At 38.4% G+C, this 20,538-nt stretch overlaps 1 protein-coding gene across 7 annotated transcripts in view; it reads right to left on the minus strand.

Annotated features, from left to right (window-relative positions):
* Nucleotides 1-1,111: 1,111 nt before the first annotated feature.
* Nucleotides 1,112-20,538, minus strand: part of LOC126177072 (steroid hormone receptor ERR1) — a 474,719-nt gene continuing 455,292 nt past the window's right edge. For all 7 annotated transcript variants that reach the window (XM_049924364.1, XM_049924347.1, XM_049924332.1 and 4 more), the window contains 3 exons: nt 17,747-17,928; nt 14,093-14,265; nt 1,112-4,613 (listed from right to left, as the gene is read on the minus strand). In XM_049924364.1, coding sequence (XP_049780321.1) covers nt 4,451-4,613; nt 14,093-14,265; nt 17,747-17,928 — 518 coding nt within the window. In that variant the 3' untranslated portion in view covers nt 1,112-4,450. The remainder of the gene's footprint in view (nt 4,614-14,092; nt 14,266-17,746; nt 17,929-20,538) is intronic.

The raw sequence follows: 20,538 nt of genomic DNA on the forward strand, positions 1-20,538 counted from the left end.
TCAAGACGTTTTATACAGAAGTTGAAACTACTTCTAGTTTTGCTATGAAGATACTGAATGTCTGTTACACAAACTATAGCTCTAAAAAGTATCATTTGAACAAACAAAATATCAAGATAATTTTAATCTCCGATTCCAATTAAAACCAATGTCTTTACAGGTTGGTTCATCTGATATACATAATTATTTCTGATATATTAACTAAATGCGAATTTCTGTTTTTAGAATTACATGTTAACAATGTCTTATGGTTTGGTGATTTTTGTTTTACGGACATTGGGCCATAGTCCAATGTGTATTTCTCAGCCTAACATTTCATATTCCAATGCTGCAAGACATCATCAGATGCAATAACAGCTCAGATGAAAGCAGTTACAATCTCATACAAGCTCAGCCAGCCTCAGATGACATCTCCAGCATTGAAGATGAAACATTTGGCAGAGAGATATGCCTTCGACCTAAGCCTACCACCTACAAAACAAAAATCACCAAATGCACAAATACTGGCCATGAATAGCATAGTTTGATGGAATGTGATATGCAGTATGGTACAGTGATTACTATGTAGCTGAGAGTGTCAGTGAATGGCCTGTACTTCAGAAATAATAATATGCAAAACTATGAATAAGCAATGGATATCATCATTAATGAAAATTGGAGTCAGTATCACTTCAGTGACAAGGATATTACAGACGAGTGAGAAAGCAAGAGATTACAGACGAGTGAGAAAGCAAGAGAATCTTTTCTCATTTTTATGCACATGTTCATACACAAATTTATTGTTTCATAAGATTCCAGAACCCTTATATCCACTCCATTTTGGTTTGTAATAAGTGATTTGAAACATGAAAATGATGCACATTTTGTGAAAATTTTTTGCATATTTTGAGTCAGTTTTACTCCAAAAAAAGTATTGCCCTGTACAATAGTATACAAATATAACTATACAAACAGCTGTAGTTCACAGGGTTTTAGGTAAAATAATTAACTCAGTCTCTTTCCCAAGAAAATTTGTCTCTTCAAAATGTGGGGAGTTTCATTCTGATGTTAGATCCTGATGCACACTTGTGACTCTGTAGTATCACTGTTATAGGGAAATGGGTATAAATGGGTATAAATTACCCAGTGTATTCTGCAGGTACAAGCAGTTCCATTTTGCAGCTATGTCAAGAAGGTTGAATAAATGTGTCAATTGTCACCATGCATTATCAGCTATAGCTATTGAGGTTAGAAGCAACAAAAGAGAAACACACTATTTATACTACAATAAACATGATTTTGATAAGGTGATCAACAAATATACACCATACTTCAAAAAATACAATGCTTCTCATAGTCTGATGATACTATGACAGTGATCAAATTTCTTCATGAACTGTACTTTGTGACATTAAGTCCAACTAAGAATATTTCCATTTAAACTGTATACAAGTTCCACAGCATGGTTAAGACAGAGGAAGAGTTTACTTTTTCAGCAGAAATGGAATTCTTCACACACTTTGTACCCACTAAGTCATCTCTTTGGCAGAATACAGTGATAAATTAGCTTCACATATGAAATTTTTGTAAATATGAAAACTGTAAACAGATGTTTATAATCATGTTCTCTCCCTAAGCAGTGCATTACAGTAGAGGAATTGTCACTCATGAAAGTCTAAATATTAATCGCATACTCCAAAACATGGAGTACCAGAAGTAGTACAAAAAGAGACAGAGATTTCCAAATCAGAAATTGTGAATTATGTAGACCATGTTGCATATTTCAACACTTGTTTTACATTGCACTTAGTTCTAATGACTGAACAAGACTTATCAGACTGTGGTGGCTCACCAATCAGCAACTATAAGACAGTCAAGCATTTGAAAAATATGTATCACTCTGGAACAAAATCATGCTATTCTAAGGGTAGGTGATAACAAAATAATATAAAATCAGAGCAGCAGACATTCAATATTTTCCTTTGATTACAGTCCTGGTGAAAATGGCCTTAGAAGTACAGAAAGTAAGATATAACGACAGTTAAGTCTTTAAAAAAAAATTAAAGTTTGCCTGGCGCAACAACATTAATAAATATTTTCTTTCGTTTCTTTTGCACAATCACTATTTACATTTTGAACAATATGTTTTGTGTGCAAGCAAAGACACAGTTTTTATTGCCTTGGCATTAACAGATCTTCAATCTGCACATTTACTTTAAGGGTGATGTGAAGTGAAACATTGTTTCCTAATTACAAAAGACCTTGGCATCATAAAACAAAGATTGATATAAACAACTTCATCTGAACTGATGTACCACCGTAAATTGATCCATATAATTATGTGTGCACAGACCTGCCATAAGAGCTAACTACTAATTAACAAATATAAATTTTGTTTTCCCTCTGACAATAAAACAAACTATTTTGTAGTCAATTTCTGCAGATTCAAAAGAATTAACATCACAGCCAGTTGTCACATTTACACAGAGTATTATCTGTTTTCAAACCATATATTATGTATTATGTAACAGCCTGAAAAGTGCATTAATATTATCGTGGGAGAATACATCTTTTTGTTTCCACAACTATGTTGACAATATGAGAACTTAAAAGTCATCCTACAAATCGGGTAGAGACAGATGTATCCCTAGCTTCAAATTTTCTTTCTTGCATTCCATTCTGGCTATGGTGGAGAAGTAACTGCTTTCGCAACTTTCTCATATGTTTGCCTCCTCACATCTAATATACATATTTTATTTGTTGTGTACAAACTCATACTGTCAACTGTTCAGCATATTCTTGTTTTACATCAGAACACTTCATACTGGCTGCACTGTTTGTTATAAAAAACACATCACAATCATTCTGCACAAAATGGCAGAATATAGCCAACAATACACATCATCATGGTAAATCATACTACAGGCTGATCTTTTACAAACTGCCACCATTAATATTCGTTCTCCTACATTTCAGAACTATGAATTCTTTTTCATATTGAAGAGGATTCGAAACATTTTATACCATACCTGAGCTGTCATGAAGGCAGCAATAGATATTTTGGGACAAGCTATAGACCTAACTAATGATGATGAATATTTACATTTACATTGAATTACAAAACCTTAAAGCTAATAGATGTAGACCAAACAAACAGTTTGCTGAACTTTCTACTAAGAGCAGCTTTATGAGAATGACTTCACAGACTTAAGTTTGAAAAATGTTGAGCTACTTCAAAGATGCTACAACAAATTAAGCATGTTGAATCTTTCCATCTGAAATACTCTGTTGCAAAACATGAACTCATTTTGTAGTAAGTTATTAAAAGGAAACAAAAGGAACACTGCAACTTCACAAGAAGTACTCCCAAATGATAAAGCTGAATCAATTTTTACATTTGATTTTTCACTTCGGATAAACATTTGAGCACAAGATTATAATGTGTTTAACCTGCAACACAGAATCATGCAATGAATAAGGAAAAATACAGAACAAAGGACAGACAAGAAATGTTACATCACAACACTCAAACAAGCCCCCAATTCAGTTTGTATGCTATAAATATCACTCATAATTCATGTCTTTTAACAGTATCATTTCTTCTCTGTTTTTCCTTTGTCAAACACTGCAATTTGCTGCTCTTGATTTCTTCAAGATGTGGTTCACTCTATTATGCTGCCCCATTAGGCCTGTCTCTTAAATATTCAGTTCTGTACATCTAACACACATACCTAGAGCAAACCACTTACACACATATATGGTACAAGGTAGAGTACTAAAAAATTCTGAAACAAGAGATGAAACACAATGGACAAAGAGGAGCTTCATAATGGTGCGGTTAACTTTTGCTCATCAGCCATTCCCAACATTATCAAAAAATAAACCTATAGTTGGTCTTACATTACAGTGTAACAAATCAATAACATCTAATTCTGAGGATATGTGTAACTCCAATAGTAACAACACTTTGAATTACATGTTACGAGATTTTCAATTTTCCTATGTAAGTAGCAGCCATGGTTGTCTGTAATATATATTTTTGCAGTACTGTGACAAAACTATTAATGCTACACTTTATGATACATAATTACTACATTTTAAAACAAGACTTTAGCTGGAGAACAACAAATTATTTTGAAAGGATCAAAGAATTTCTGGCAGTATTTTTGTAACTGGGGATGGAAAAAGGTTGTTAAAAACTATAACTGCACAAAAATGTAAAGTAATTACAACAATTCAAGTAATAAATCCCACATGTACATGAGCATCTTCCAAATGTTTCATTTGTTTAACCAAATGTCAACAGTAAAACTGCATGTCATGATAATTCTATGAACAATGCAGATACAATTTTAGGAAGCTGCATTTTACTTTCGATAATCTTAATAATGTGCAGACAATGACTGACAAAGGCACAAGATACAGATTGGGTTCGTCACACCGTTTACTAGGCAGCTCTGTGTGGACTCCTTCATCGAAAACATGCTTCCAGCATCTCAACAAAGAGTTTATTCATGGGTACCTTTCCCTCACGGTTCACCATGCTCCAGAAGCGTCTAACGACGTGATCTGCTTGACGCAAGGCAGGCAGTAGCAGTAACAGGTGTTGTGTGTGATGTAATGGTGATCCTGGCCTGTATTAAAAGAGAATATTTCTGTCATTATATGAAGAAAAAGGCTACCTTGCAAAGTTATTTTTATACCTGTGGCTGTATCAACCAGCCCATTATGGAATGGAATAAGCGTTAGAATATTTCTGGTCTGTACAACAACATATCAAAACATGCATGCCAGATAAAAGACAACACATAGGATATTATACTGTATATTAGAAAGGGAATACAAATGAGAGTTTTTTACTATCTGACAGTTTGGTTCTCTCAGGAAGTACTCGCAGGATTGTGATGAACTTTCACTAATAGTTACCTTCTAAAACTTCCTTGTGAGTACTTTCTGTAAGTGTCTGAGAGTCTTTCTAGAGAGGACATCAAAAGCATATACACACAACAGGGTGAAAATGTCAATGAGAGCTGAGAGATCACTCCAAATGAGATTTATCTCTCGTAGTTCTGTGCATGTAGGAAGAGGTTGTAATGGAAGGGCATCAGGCTGCGGCTGCATTTTTGATATTTATAGTGTCATAGAAAAAACGTAAACAACCATGTTAGTTTTGGATAAGAGAGCAGATTAGGTGGTGGGATGAATTAGGAGTGTGCAAGAATCTCATTGTGCAGCTCATAATAGAAAAACCTACAAAAATATCAAAATTTCACAAGAATAGCAGCATTGGTGACAGAAGAAATACTCTTTATAACTGGACCCAAAACTGCCAATCTAGATGCTATTGAGCATAATTCCATTAGTGTTAAAGACAGGTTGCTTGTTAAACTAATATTTCCAGCATGAGTTACATTTATTCTCTTTAATATTCAGTAAGGTAACAATTACAATGAGATAATGTTAGGCCAATTTCATCTTGATACCCACAGATATTCAAAAGCCATTAACTCCAAATTGAGTCTCTTCAATAACTCTTTTTTTTAATTTTTGTTAGTTGATTCTTATAATATTTCTATGATGTTATTATATGATGTTTGCTGCGTAGCATGGTTTAACTCTAGAACTTTCAAAATAGGCTGACTGCTCATGTTGTTCATTTATGAGGTAAAACAAGTGATTTCTTCACTCAGAAATGTGCCATGGACACATATTACGGCTCAAAACATACAGTTTCAGGGATACTTTCGTTTAATGCATGTATGAGTATGGCAAAATATATTACAAAGCTGTGGCAGTGTACAAACTGTGAAACAGGGCACAGATCTGGGGCACAACGAGGCCTTTCAGCACTCTTCAAGTACTGTCCGCTCTCTTGAAATTGCCGGTACAGTTTTACTTGTCTGAGAGCTATGATGCGCAGCTCTCAAGGGATGGAGGTTGCCGTCTACACGAGACGTCTAAACTCATGGAGCATGATTACCTGAGATCTCGCCCCACTACTGGACACTGCCAGTGAGCTGACTCTCGGCATTATTTACATGACACATTTACTTGCAAAAGCTCTCCGAGAGTGAAAAACTCTCACTGCATATCTAGCTTTACAATAAAGAGCAGCAGTGGTGATAATGTTTACACAGAAAGAATAAAACAATACATGACAGTGATCACAAGATGTTAATAAGGAAGGATAATAGGAGTGAAAATGCCAATATAAAAGAAAGTTCTGGCAAAATGTAAATAATTTAGGAGTAAAAAAGATACACACAAAAACAAACACATACACACCCACCATTTGTTACACCCATTTAGTTCTCTTCTAACAGAAGTACTAAGCATTTCATCTTCTGATGGTAAGTACTGCACAGGCATGTCTAGCAATTTAATACTGTAGTTTTCTCAAGTAAATTTTCCTTTTGATACATTCCTATACACATTTAGACAGTGGTCGAGAAAGCACACAAGTAATGTACCACAGACATTGCAATGCTCCATCATGCAAACATCACCTAAAAACAATAATGTTTTACTGATCTACATACTGGACAGTTTCTAAAAGCAGTGATAAAGGTGCAATAGTTGAAATTTGGTTGGTAATACCCCCACTGCTTCCACAAAGCGCTACTCCACACTAAAACCATATATTGAGACCGAAGTTGGAGTTTTCTGCTACCTGGAAACCTTTAAATGGAGCATTAACGTCCCTACTCACTATCTGGGGAACAACAAGTGGTTCAAGCAGCACTTTTGCAGTACTATTGTCTGATAGGTGTACCAGACAACTATTACTCTGATAATGAAGGCAGTCAAGAAATTTTTGTAGAGTAACACATATCATCAAGTATTGTCACTAACCACACAGACTAAGTTTGTTAGGGAAAGCATCAGACAGTTTGTGCAAATGCTAACAGTTTTATCTTTTAAGAACCATTTTAAGAATGATAGTTCATCTATGGCACGAGGAATGCAAACACAAATTGAAAGAGTCATGAATCAAACATTAATCTCAAATCCAATAAATAAAGGAATATGGGTATGCACAACACACACACACACATGCGCCCATGCACATACGCGAATGCACACGCACAAGCCCACATACACACACACACACACACACACACACACACACACACACACACACACACACATACACACTCATGCACAGGTAATAAGTCTGTTACAATAAAATGAAAAGAAAGCAGTCTGACAGAAATTTTAGGATTACTGTTAAGTAACATTTGACAAAACTCTGACTGTTGATCACTTATATCCACATCAAATGTCAATTAAGTTAAAGTGAAATAAAGTGCTCCCATTTGCCTCTTGAACTCTCTTTGCCAGAGTGTACATAATATCTAAATTCCTGAATAAACTATAGTATGTTAAATACATATCTGTAACACTCCGCCTTACCCAATTTACAGAATTTAATATTGACTATCATATGTTCTACCTCATATTATCTTTTAAAATCAAAAGAGACACCAACATTTTATTTTGTAATTACTTTATAATTACAATATTCTTATTAAATGAGTTACATACAGGGCATCCCAGGAGGAATGTTCAATATTCAGGAGCACACCAGGAACAATCATTTGAAGCAAAAATCTTCTATGGATATGCCCTATTCTGAAAGGTTTCTGAGAACGAAAACATTTAATGCACATTTGTTTTTGGGCTAATGGCCTGCATGTATGTATCTCACCACACAACCTCGTTGACATTTTGTTCTCGCCCTCGAGGGGGAGGGGGGGGGGGGGGAGGAGTAGTGGAGAAAGACAGAAATAAAAAGACGGTGTGGTGGTGGAATGACTGCTGTGTAGTGCTGGAATGGGAACAGGAAAGGGGCTGGATGGGTGAGGACAGTGACTAACAAAGGTTGAGGCAGACAGCTTGTTGGTTGTCATACCTATATAGAACACAGCGCAGTGATTGCAGCTTAGCTTGTAGATCATGTGACTGGTTTCACAGGTAGCCCTGCCTTTGATGGGATAGGTGATGTTACTGACTGGACTGGAGTAGGTGGCGGTGAGAGAATGTGTGGAACAGATCTTGCATCTAGGCCTATTATAGGGGTATGAGCCATGAGGTAAGGGATTGGGAGCAGGGGTTGTGTAATGATGGACGAGTACGTTGTGTAGGTTCGGCGGATGGCGGACTACCACTGTGGAAGGGATGGGAAGGATAGGGGGCAGGACATTTCTCATTTCTGGGTATGACGAGAGGTAATCAAAACCCTGGTGGAAAATGTAATTCAGTTGCTCCAGTCCTGGGTGTTACTGAGTTACGGGGAATCCTTTCTAAAAACCCAGAATCCTAAACCCCTCACCTGGTTCAGATTCATTGAGACATCTTTGCTGTCTGGATCGAAAGTGAGGACACCCTATCCAAATTCCTCCAGAACCTCAACAACATCTCTCCCATTTGCTTCACCTGGTCCAACTCAACCCAACAAGACAGCTTCCTAGATGTTGACCGCCACCTCAAAGATGGCTACATTAGTACCTCCATCCATATCAAACCTACTAACTATCAGCAATGTCTCCACTTCGACACCTGCCACCCATTCGATTCCAAGAAGTCCCCTCCATACAGCCTAGCAACCCATGGTCACCACATCTGCAGTGACAAGCAATCCATCTTGAAATATACCGAGGGTCTCACTGAAGCCTTCACTGACTGTAATTATCCTCCCAACCTTGTATAAAAACAAATCTCTCATGCCTTATCTTTCCAGTCTCCCACTACCTCCCAAAGTCCCACCATCCAGCCACAGAGGAGCATTCCCCTCGTAACTCAGTGCCATACAGCACTGGAGCAACTGAATTACAATCTCCGCCAGGATTTCGATTACCTCTCATCATGCCCTGAAATGAGAAATGTCCTGCCCACTATTATTCCCACCCCTACCACAGTGGTATTCCTTTGTCCACTGAACCTACACAATATACTTGTCCATCCTTACACAACCCCTGCTCCCAATCCCTTACCTCATGGCTCACACCCCTTTAATAGATCTAGATGCAAGACCTCCTTTAATAGACCTAGATGCAAGACCTGTCCCATATATCCTCCCACCACCACCTACTCCAGTCAGCCACTAACATCACCTATCCCATTAAAGGCTGGGCTACCTGTGAAACCAGTCATGTGGTCTACAAGCTAAGCTGCAACTACTGTGGTGCATTCTATGTAGGCATGACAACCAACAAGCTGTCTGTCCACATGAATGGCCACCGTCAAACTGTGGCCATGAAACACTTGGACCACCCTGTTGCTAAACACGCTGCCAAACATGATATCCTTCATTTCAATGATTGCTCCACAGCCTGTGGCATATGGATCCTCCCAGCAACACAAGCTTTTCTGAACTGCGCAGGTGGGAACTTACCCTGAAATACATCTTACATTCCTGTAACCCTCCTGGCCTCAACCTTTGTTAGTCACTGTCCTCACCCATTCAGCCCCTTCCCTGTCCCCATTCCAGCACTACACAGCAGTCATTCAACAACCACACCCAGTCTTTTTATTTCTCTCCTTGTCCGCTACTCCCCCCCCCCCCCTCCCCACCACCTCTCCCCTGACATCCATCTAACCTGCAGCACTTCACGGTCTGCCATCCCCACCATACTATCCCTACCCCTCCATACCCCAGCCTCCTACTTACCTCCACCCAGCCGCCACTCCTACCGTGCACTGGTGCTCCTGCTCGCACTGTGGTTTCAGTTGCCTGAGACTGCAGTCGTGTGTGAGAGTTGCATTTGCGCGAGCGCTTGCAGGAGCGCATGCGCGCACGTGTGTGTGTGTGTGTGTGTGTGTGTGTGTGTGTGTGTGTGTGTGTGTATGTGTGTCTAGTGTTGATGAAGGCCTTAATGGCTGAAAACTTTAATTGTGAGAGTCTTTCTGTTGTACCTGTGACTCAGCATCTCCGCTATATGGTGAGTAGCAACTTCCCTTCTCATAATACTGTAAGCTAGAACAAGGGTTTCTTATGGACACCGTAGAGAGATTTAATAACAAAGAAAAACCCTTCTCACTGAAAAATAATAGAACTTTGAAGACACTAAGAGGCATATGCCTGGAACACACAGAGAATAAACATAGTGGGATGTGAAGACCATGTCACTGATAATCCCTAATTAGAGAGGTTATACGTTTGGCATAGCTGACCGACATGTACGTCTTTGGATATCATTGGAAAGTCAGAGGTTCTGCTGCGGTGGCTTCTGACCAATCTCTGACTGATGGGCTGCTAAGAACTGGTGTATGAATTGGCCCAGAGCTCTGGTGGAGTGAACTGCCAGCGTATTGGGTTGTGCTGCATTATATAGCCGGGGCATGGAGGAATTTGTGCTGATCCAGTTCCACACAAGTGACACAGTGGAGAAAACAGGTTCCTGGCATGGATGGCCTCTAATTGTGCTTGTCCTACCATCTGTCATCCTTGTTGTGATGACGCAGTATCGCGAGGCAACACCTTGCACACAGGCAAACCAATGATGCTTCTGTCTCCAACGGGTTCCTGATCCCTTAAGGTGAATGGGTGGTACATGGCAGATATGGTGCATTTTTACTGCTTCTGCAATGGTAGTGGTCCTACTGCTGTTGAAGAATACCATTGGAACTTTACAAGACATTGAATTCCTGACCAAAGAATGTTTACCAGAGTTTTCAGCACATTGCATAAAGCAGCTATGCTTCAAAATTCCCATTTTTGTCCTATGTGTGTACTTCAACAACCTGTGCAGAAACAACAGCACACTGTTTAAATGGCGTAGTCCTGCTACAAGCACATGATGAATTTCTGCTCATATCAATGTCCCATGAACTTTTACCTCACATGAAGAGAACTTGTTCCCATTTCATGTACTGCTTGTCCACAATCTTCACACTGGTGACAATGGCACACAACTTGAATTATGTCACTGGTTAAATGACAATCATCATATCCTCTGATTAATACTACTCACTGATGAAGCCACATTTCCACAGAACAGAATCAACATCACACATAATAATTATTGATTGCCACAGAAAAATCCACACATTACAGTGGAAACCAATTTACAAGTTCATTTTTTGAGCAATGTTTGGTGCAGCATGATCGGTAACATGTTACAAGGTTCAGTCATTTTATAAGGGCAAATTATGGGACAGAATTACTTGCATTTTTTGGAAAATTTGTTTGTTGAACACATTGAAGATGTTTCTTTGGCCACATGGGATGCAATGTACTTCAGGATGATGGATCCCCTCTACACTTTACCAGATGTGTGACAGAATATCCTAACCTCACTTACCCTTATTGATGGATTTATCATTGTAATACAATTAACTGGCCATCAAGATTGCCTGACCTTATTGCTGTGTCATCCGAACAATGGACAGAAGCCTACTCAGAAGATAGAAGAGCAGCTCTCATGCACTTAGTTATAGATCATCATCCAGGGCTGACTTAGACAGGGAATGTCATTTAGTGAACTCTTAGTAGTAAATAGACAGTTGTTATAAATTGCATTTGCTATGTACTGTGCAGTTTACCTACAATTATTTGCACTTAGCAATTGAGGGCCTTTTTTGTGTTATTTTACAAGCAGTGTTGCAGACTTCATTATTCAACAAGCCATCAAGACAAGTAAACCTCTTTATCTCATTTGTGTGACTTTGTTACTAACTGTTGGAGTGTTGTAGAATCTTCATTCTCCTATCCTGTTATCTGACCCTGGGGCATAGCTGTGTAATAGTGGCAGGGAGAAATTGTCTTAGTGATGTACTGCACCAGAAGCCATTTCACAAACTCACAAATTCGATCTACTGTACCAACGGTGGCAACTAGACCTCCCCACCAGTAGTGACAAGGCTTTTACAAAACTGGCAATGGGAGTTTACAACACGTATGTCATTAGATATTTGTTTATGGCATTGGATGAAGTCCAAGGTGTAGAAAAGAAACAAAAGATGCATACACAAGATGGACAGCTTGGACGCATCACGGCACCACTGCCCTCATTAGGGAACATTTAGAGGCACTCAGACAAGTAACACAGTATATTCTCCCAAGAGTGCAAAAATGCAATAAAGCTGACAGTGGGGTATTCAGACATTTATTGTGAACTGTGCAATACCTGTACTGTGACATGTATGATAATGCTTAAAGGTGTCTGTATTAAAAATACATTTTTTCAATTGATACTTTATAAAACACACACTGTAAAATTTAATAAATGTTGCATATGTGTACATGTTTAAACCTGACAATGTACTCACTCATAAAGAAAATAAATAAATAACAATGTACAAGGGTAATTTTTAAGTAAGAACTGATAGTGTGTCATGTCCGCGCATCCTGTCATGTGTCCGCAGCTTGTGGTCTGGTGGCTAACGTTGCTACTTCTGGATCACGGGGTCCCGGGTTCAACTCCTGGCCGGGTTGGGGCTTTTCTCTGCCCAGAGACTGGGTGTTTGTGTTGTCCTCATCGCTTTATCATCATCCTCATTATTTGTGACAGTGCCTAGATACATTGGGACTTTGTATGAGTGCTGATGACTGCACAGTTGAGTGTCCCACAAACCAAACATCATCATCGGCATCCTGTCATGTGAAATCCATCCACAATCTTAGTCAGTCTCTCACTATGCAGTCATTACATTTCATATCTCTGCCATGTTGGTTGTATGGTTATACTGTTTTGCTTGTCACAATATCAATCAGTAATCCTGCTGATTGTGAAGTGCAATCAGTTATTCAGTCTTAAATGCAAAACAATTTCATCCTGCTGAAATTCACCAGCAGCTTGTTGAAGTTTATGGTGTAGGTATAATAAATGTTGGTAATGTGCATAGATGGTGTATGCTGTTTAATGAAGGATGGACAAATGTTCATGATGAAGAATGATCTGGATGGCCTACTGTCACGAATGAAGACTTGACGCAAAAAGTGGATGAGGCAGTTTGCCAAAGCAGGCACTTCACTATTGAATATCTGCATCAGAACTTTGCACAAGATTCAAAATCAGTAGTTTTTCACATTATTACTGACAAACTTCACTAAAAAAAATGTGTGCGAGATGGGTGCCAAAAATGTTGAAAAACGAACACAAAACAAACCAAATGGCACATTCTTTGTCCATTTTGGAGTGCTGTCACAAGGATGGTGACAAGTTCTTGCGTCACATTGTGATTGGTGTTGAAACATGGACTACACTCCAAAAATAAATGTCAATCCAGTGAGTGGCATCATTCAAACTCCCCAACACAGCCATGAAAGTTCAGACAAGAATCTTCAACATGGAAAACTATGGCCCCAGTTTTTTGTGGCTGGAAAGGCATTCTTCTGCTAGATTTTCTTCCAAGAGTAGGGACAATAAATGCTGAAAGGTACTGTGAAACATTATTAAAGCTTAGGCATGCTATTCAAAATCACCATCAGGGTCGGCTCTCTAGCAGGGTCATTCTGCTACACGATAATGCTCGGCCTCATGTTGTGGCATGAACAAAGGCACACTGGACAAGTTTCATTAGGAATTACTGAATCATCCACAATACAACTGTGACTTCGCACCACCAGACTTTCATCCATTTCCAAACATGAAGGAATTTCTTGGTGGAAAGCACTTGGAAAAATGATGATATGTTGAAAAAAACTGTTACTACCTGGTTTAATGGTCATGTGGCAGAGTTAGTTGATGCTGGGATCCAAAATTTGGTGTCACAACTTGACGAATGTTTAAATGTTCGTGATGACTATGTTTGAAAGTGAAAAATGTGGATATTGTAGTTTGTGAAACAATTTAATTTATAAATAAAGTTTCTCTTACTCCACTACAATTTAATTCTCACTTTAAAAATGACCCTTGTATATTACTTATGTCCCCCCTCAGACCCCCTTAGGAATAGGGTACATGTCCATATGAAGCTTTTTGCTTCAAATGATCATTCCTGTCATATCCCTCAATATTGTCCATTCCTCTTGGGACACCCTTTATAGTAGTCTTAGTTATTATCTACAGACTCTGACTATTATAATTTAGCTGTGGTGATGCAAAATACCAAAAACTAAGCTGACTTTGTCTAATACTATTATTAAATTAGCATGCTATAAAATAATTACCTGATGACTGCAACACAGTCACTCAGTGCTGATAAAATGCTATCACGAAACCTCTTTAGTGACACAGCATCATCCATGTGCACATCTGAATTTGCCAGCACAAGTGCCTTGAGTAGATAATATTCTTCCTTACTGACTGAGACAGCTTGTAGTCGCTCTATAACCTGCATACACTGTCCATCACATAAATAATTTGCTATAAGTTACAAAACTAGGACAACAACAAAGAATAAATAATTATATCCTTCAAAAACAATTACACAGCTATCTTTGTATGTGCACACCATCAAATAGAAGCATCCAAAATTGTTATTGCCATACAATTACTGCATTTCCTGGGGCAGCTCATAATAGTTCAACTGCCCTTCCAATGGTTGTGCATGGTCATTTAACTGAAAGATGCTTATTGCAGTTGTTACAGGTTTTAAGACAGGTGGATATGGCTCTAATAAAATTATGTTAAGGTTCTGTGATGAAATGCATAACAACACAATTAAGTGACCTGAGAAAGCAGATGTACTTTGGAGAGGGGGCGGGGGGAGTTTAGTGCCACTTATCAGATAGAAGCATTCACCTACATTGCATATCTAATTTTTTCTTATTTCACAGTCCCTTTTCTGTCACTCATTATCAACATTACATACTGTGTCACATATCCTTAAATAGTTATTGGACAAACTCATACAGAGCAAGCAACTACCCACCCCATCTACTGAGATACAAAATTAAATAAAATATCACAATTCATTCCAAACTACAGCATCTAAATTATTTCTCACCATTACTGCCATCCACGTTGAGACACTTGCCATAATGAGATGCCATTCCCAGATCTCAATAACAACCTATCAACCTAAATTTCTCACTTGTAAGAAAAACCTCTAGGTGCAAAAAGAGAGAAAAATTAATGGTGAGGGAGATAAAGGATTATTCGTCAGTTACAGCCTGAAATAAGTCACTGCACTGCCACTTCCGCATGGAGGTAAATATTGTTATGGATAGAGAGAAACAGGCAACCATGTTCCTCTCTGCCCTCTCTCTTAGAAAAAAGCCACCACACTTCATCATACAACTAGTCTCATTTTTTGAAGTGGTAGTGTCATAGCCCATTTTGGCATTATAGGCACTGTATTGTGTATCTAGGAGTTAATCAGTGGGATGGGCACCTTGCCTGTCCCAAGACACCATGCACAGACTTTGACTTTCAGTGATCAGAGCAGGTAGAGTTTCATTTTCCATTTTCCATGGCGAGGACATGTTTCCACTCAACTGACAGTCTTCTTGTTTTCAAAGTCTAATTAATCACATCTCATCCCCTGTAACAAAATGATAACAGAAGTAATCAGTCTCCTTAGCATACTGTGTCAAAAGCAGTAGTGCAGAGCCCCACTGCTGTGGTCTTCTGTTGTTAAGCATGGGAGCCAGCAGATGATCAGTCTGTCTGGCACAATGTTAAGTAGGAGATACCAGGAAATTTGAGAAAAATTTCACAGCCAGGACCATCTTGCATATCATGACCAGACAGAGTCACCCACTGGGTTCATCATCATACTGGCCCAACTGTTGTTCTGCATTATTTAACTGTCATGCCCATCTCCATACCACTGACAAAATCATATTCTTCCCAATATACACTTCACAAACCTAATGGTGGGTGTCAGTGGCTATTATAACACTGTACATTAAGAAATTATGACTCAGCAACTGACTATCAAGCACCTGTGTTTCTGTCATCTTTAACCGAAGCATCTCTTTCCTAGTAATGGGTCCCAATTGTTTGAACTCATGCACATTGTTGGGGCTGCAATGCAGCAATAGTGTACATTACAAACAAAACTTTCCAAGCCCAGTATCGTTACAGAAGTGAAATAACCAAGAGCATACATTACAAACAAAACTTTCAAGCCCAATACCATTACAGAAGTGAAATATATTCCTGAATATATGGATATAAATGAAGGGGAATAATTATAATGGAAGAACTAGTAGTAAAGTGGCAATGGATGTAACTGAATGTTGACTCACATTAACAAAACATCTATTCTACACATAATTCACTACAAAGCCCTTTAGGTGAGTTTCATGTGTATTGCCTATAATCTTAAGTCACAAACAAATAAGAACAGAAAACACTGCACCAGCACCAGTAGACACAGACATGAACAAATGGGCATGAATTGAACAATGGAAAGTCCAGGGTGAAGCCAGCAGAGATAGTGGTCAAATGTGTGTGAGGTGTACTAGCTAGAGTGGATGTGAATGTGTGTGTGTGCATATTTTCTTTTCTGAAGGATATATGGCCAAAAGCTAAATGTGTAAAAATGTGTAACAGTCTTTTCATTTTGCCTGTCTGCAACTCAATTTGTCATCTTTATGGTGAATACCAGTCGATCCTTTTCATAACATTTTCAAGGGGGCACAAAAATATTATATGGCAAAAACAAGGGAGTGTATTAGAGTTAATGGTATTATTAAGGGATTAAGTACAAAAATCACCAACAATATCATATCAGCTTTGAAGGAGATTCAACAGGCCAAGCCTTGTCAACTTAGTTCCTGGGTAATGAAAATGACTAGGACACTTTATTTCATATCACACAAGAAGTACTCTTATTCTAGATCATCTAGACTACTTGTTCATGCTTATGGGCACATGCATGTTCGAATGCATGTATGAAGCTCCACATTCCGGCACAGATGGGCAAATCGGGACCGACATACCATCGTGTCATCTTCTGTAAACTGCATCATATGCATGCAATATGGAGGCACATGGGGTCAGCACACCACTCTCCCAGCTATTCGTCAACTTTCTGGATCTTGGAGCTGCTATTTCTCATTGAAGTAGCACCTCAATTGGCATCACAAGACTGAGTACACCACATTACAGCCCTTCTGCCATGAAAAAAATCCTTGCAGTACCAGAAATTGAACCTGCAGCCTCCACATAGCAGCCAGACAAGGTGACCATTGAGATACAAGGCAGATGTTTACTTTCATGGCTGGTGCAAACTGAGATTTCTTTCTATTACTTATTTAATTTTATTGCTAAATCTTGGACCCTTTTTGTCGTATAGACACTATGAAGCACATTTCACAAAGTCTTCTGTTGTATATATGCAATGATTGAAACAAAAGTATAATAAAAAATATTTTACAAATATATTGCCAAGTTCTTGGGAAAATTTTAAATCATCTTGTTCATTAAATTACTTTAAAATAGCTGTATGAGAAACATATGAAACCCTGACGGATAGATATGCTTGGTTTCTGGGATTCAGGGAGGCACAATGGGCCCAGATCGAATCTCCCTGGTCGATTAAAAATGAGGGCTGGTCAGCCTGGAGGTGGGTTTTAGACAGTTTACCACATCCAATTAGGTGAATACTAGGTTGGAGCCCAAATCCAGCATCAGGAACAACACTCGCAAACATTTTTCAAAAGTTATCATATTTTCACATGGATAAAACTAGATGCAGAAAGGATGAGATTCATAAATTTCATCCATGGGGAAAGGGGTGGTGACATGAAGGGCATTCAGTCATCTGCTACCACTAACACTGTCAAATTTAGAATAACATGTCAACCTAGTGAAGAGATGGGATAAGGCCAAGAAAATGAAGAATACATAAGAAACACATGTAAGGTACTTACATGCTGATAAAGCTCAATGGCACCACAATCACGTGCAGCTTGTTCCTCTAGACTGAAATCCAATGCAAACCTGAGGCGACCACCAGATGTAAGTGATCGAAAGGTCAGTGTTAAAGTAAGGATTTCTGCCCATGTACTCTGAAGTAGCCTCATCTGATCATTCAGTGACAATTCCATGAATCCTAGAACAGCAACATAATATTGTTAATCTTGTATAAAATCTGAAATAATCTGTGAGTAATTAGTAACACAATAAGAATTTCTAGCATCCCAAGAATGGATTATGTAAAATATAATACAATAGGAGAGATTATAAGCCAGCAAGATGATAACTGACACAATAGAAATGAAGCACCTATTGTAGCTTGGGCATTGGATGGTAACAGGTGGCCAAATAAATTTGGACATGGACTCCACAGATGAAAAGGAAGAGAGGGCATCCATCTACAGCATGGAAGGAAGGTAAATAGCATTTTTAATATGATGATAATTCAGGAATCTAAAATAAATCAAAGAATACATTAGGAGAGTGAAACAGCTTCACTAACTAGGTCTGTGTGATATTTTTAATGATAAAAAAGACTGCATTAGTTGTTATGGACCAACATTATTGATAATAGTTTTGATAATTCATGTAAATTAAAACCAAATATATTTCTTTTCCTAGGCCTATAATTATAATGTATATAAATCTGTATCTCACTTTGCTGCCACAAAAGTCACTACATTTAGAAGTTACTGTTTTTTTCTTCAGTTACCATATTCAGCTGCTATGTCATCAATAGCACAGCTGTACATGTACATTAAAACTATGAGGTAACAATAATGGAAATATCTGGATGGAAAAGTACATGAAATAAGGGAACGACAACCACTTACCTATAAAGCACTGATGCAGGGTGCACAGAAACATGTACCAAAAATCAGTTAACACTAGCCTTCGAGCTCTTGCTCTTTTTCTAGTAAGAGTGCACACATTCACACACAAAACCACAGAGACACCCAAATACACACTCGCTGGAGCAGCGAGACTCTGACAACAATTTTTTATAGAAAACTATCATCAATACAAATATGAAGAGTTTTATACAGAAATACATCTTCTTAAATTTGACGGACTGTATGATTAATTGACTGAGAATATTCATTCATCTGGTTCTATATATTCCACCACAAAGGAGGACCTTAAGGAATGTGGAATGGGTCAAGGTACACATTAATAAAAGCAGCTTTTAGTAATAGTAAAAATGTTGTTTAACTGACATCCATTTTTCCAGGAGTAATACTCTCGCAAGGCACGCGGGGCAATTTATGCGAAGTTTGGAAGGTGGGAAATGAAGTACTAGCACAAGTGAAGCTGTGTGGTGGATGGGTTGTGAGTCTTGATTGGATAGCACAATTGGTAAAACACTTGCCCACAAAAGGCAAAGGTCCCAGGTTTGAGTCCTGGTCTAATATACAGCTCGAATCTGCCAAGAAACTTCAAATCAGTGTAAACTCAGCTGCACACTGAAAATTCACTCTGGAGATTTAACACTATGCGTCACACAGAAATGGACTTCAAAGCTGACAAAGAAACTGACAAGGGAAGGACTCATGATTGGGAATTGGAGAACACAGTGAATAGTGTAGTTTAAGGTGCCAGGTATGTCACGCTAAAGATGCATTTACACTAAGTTTAAAAACATGTTTCTATTCGCAGCACTGTTTGCAACATGTTGGCAGAAATGTTCATTGTTTGCACTAATAACAATCATTCCTAAATATGTATTCACATTGTCTGCTATGCTGAGCTGGCAGCAAATATTTCGCATTGTGTATGTACATCAAGAGCTACAGTATGACAGGTGAAAAGAAAGAATTAATTATATGTGGTACTCCATTAATAATACTTGACAAAATAAGCAGATGAAGAAAAAGATGTACCCATTGTTGATGGACAAAAATATCCGTATAATAAGTGACTGTCCCAGAACTTCTTGACCAAATTTAAAAATTTATAATGCTGTCATAATATACTCATCAAGAAGTATACTCTGAGATTAAAAATTTAACACAATACTACAAGTATTACAGATAGAAACTGTATGTTTGTATTGAGGCAGCATAACTGATGGCAGGCAAATACTTGGACTTTACTGATCCAATATTTGATAATGAGAGCACTTAGTGACTTCCAGCAAATTTTACACATAATTTCACACTTTTTCCATATTTTTTCTTGCTGACAGCCCACATAAAATGATGGATGGAAAATAGTTTATTGCTTACTATATCTTTGCTTTTGCATCAGACATGATGTTTTAATTTATTACTTTTTTTACTAGTACCTTTATTCACAACACAGTTTGCAGACCATATTTACTTATACCATTGTACATATCTGTAGGTATGCAGGAGAGCTTCTGCAAAGTTTGGAAGGTAGGAGACGAGGTACTGGCAGAATTAAAGCTGTGGGGTGGGGTGTGAGTTGTGCTTGGGTAGCTCAGTTCGTAGAGCACTTGCCCGCGAAAGGCAAAGGTCCCAAGTTTGAGTCTCAGTCCGGCACATAGTTTTAATCTGCCAGGAAGTTTCATATCAGCGCACACTCCACTGCAGAGTGAAAATTTCATTCTGGAAACATCCCCTAGGCTGTGGCTAAGCCATGTCTCCACAATATCCTTTCTTTCAGGAGTGCTAGTTCTGAAAGGTATGCAGGAGAGCCTCTGCAAAGTTTGGAAGTTAGGAGACGAGGTACTGGCGGAATTAAAGCTGTAGGGACAGGGTGTGAGTCATGCTTGGGTAGCTCAGTT

This window comes from Schistocerca cancellata, chromosome 1, assembly GCF_023864275.1.
Source record: "Schistocerca cancellata isolate TAMUIC-IGC-003103 chromosome 1, iqSchCanc2.1, whole genome shotgun sequence".
Taxonomy (NCBI): domain Eukaryota; kingdom Metazoa; phylum Arthropoda; class Insecta; order Orthoptera; family Acrididae; genus Schistocerca; species Schistocerca cancellata.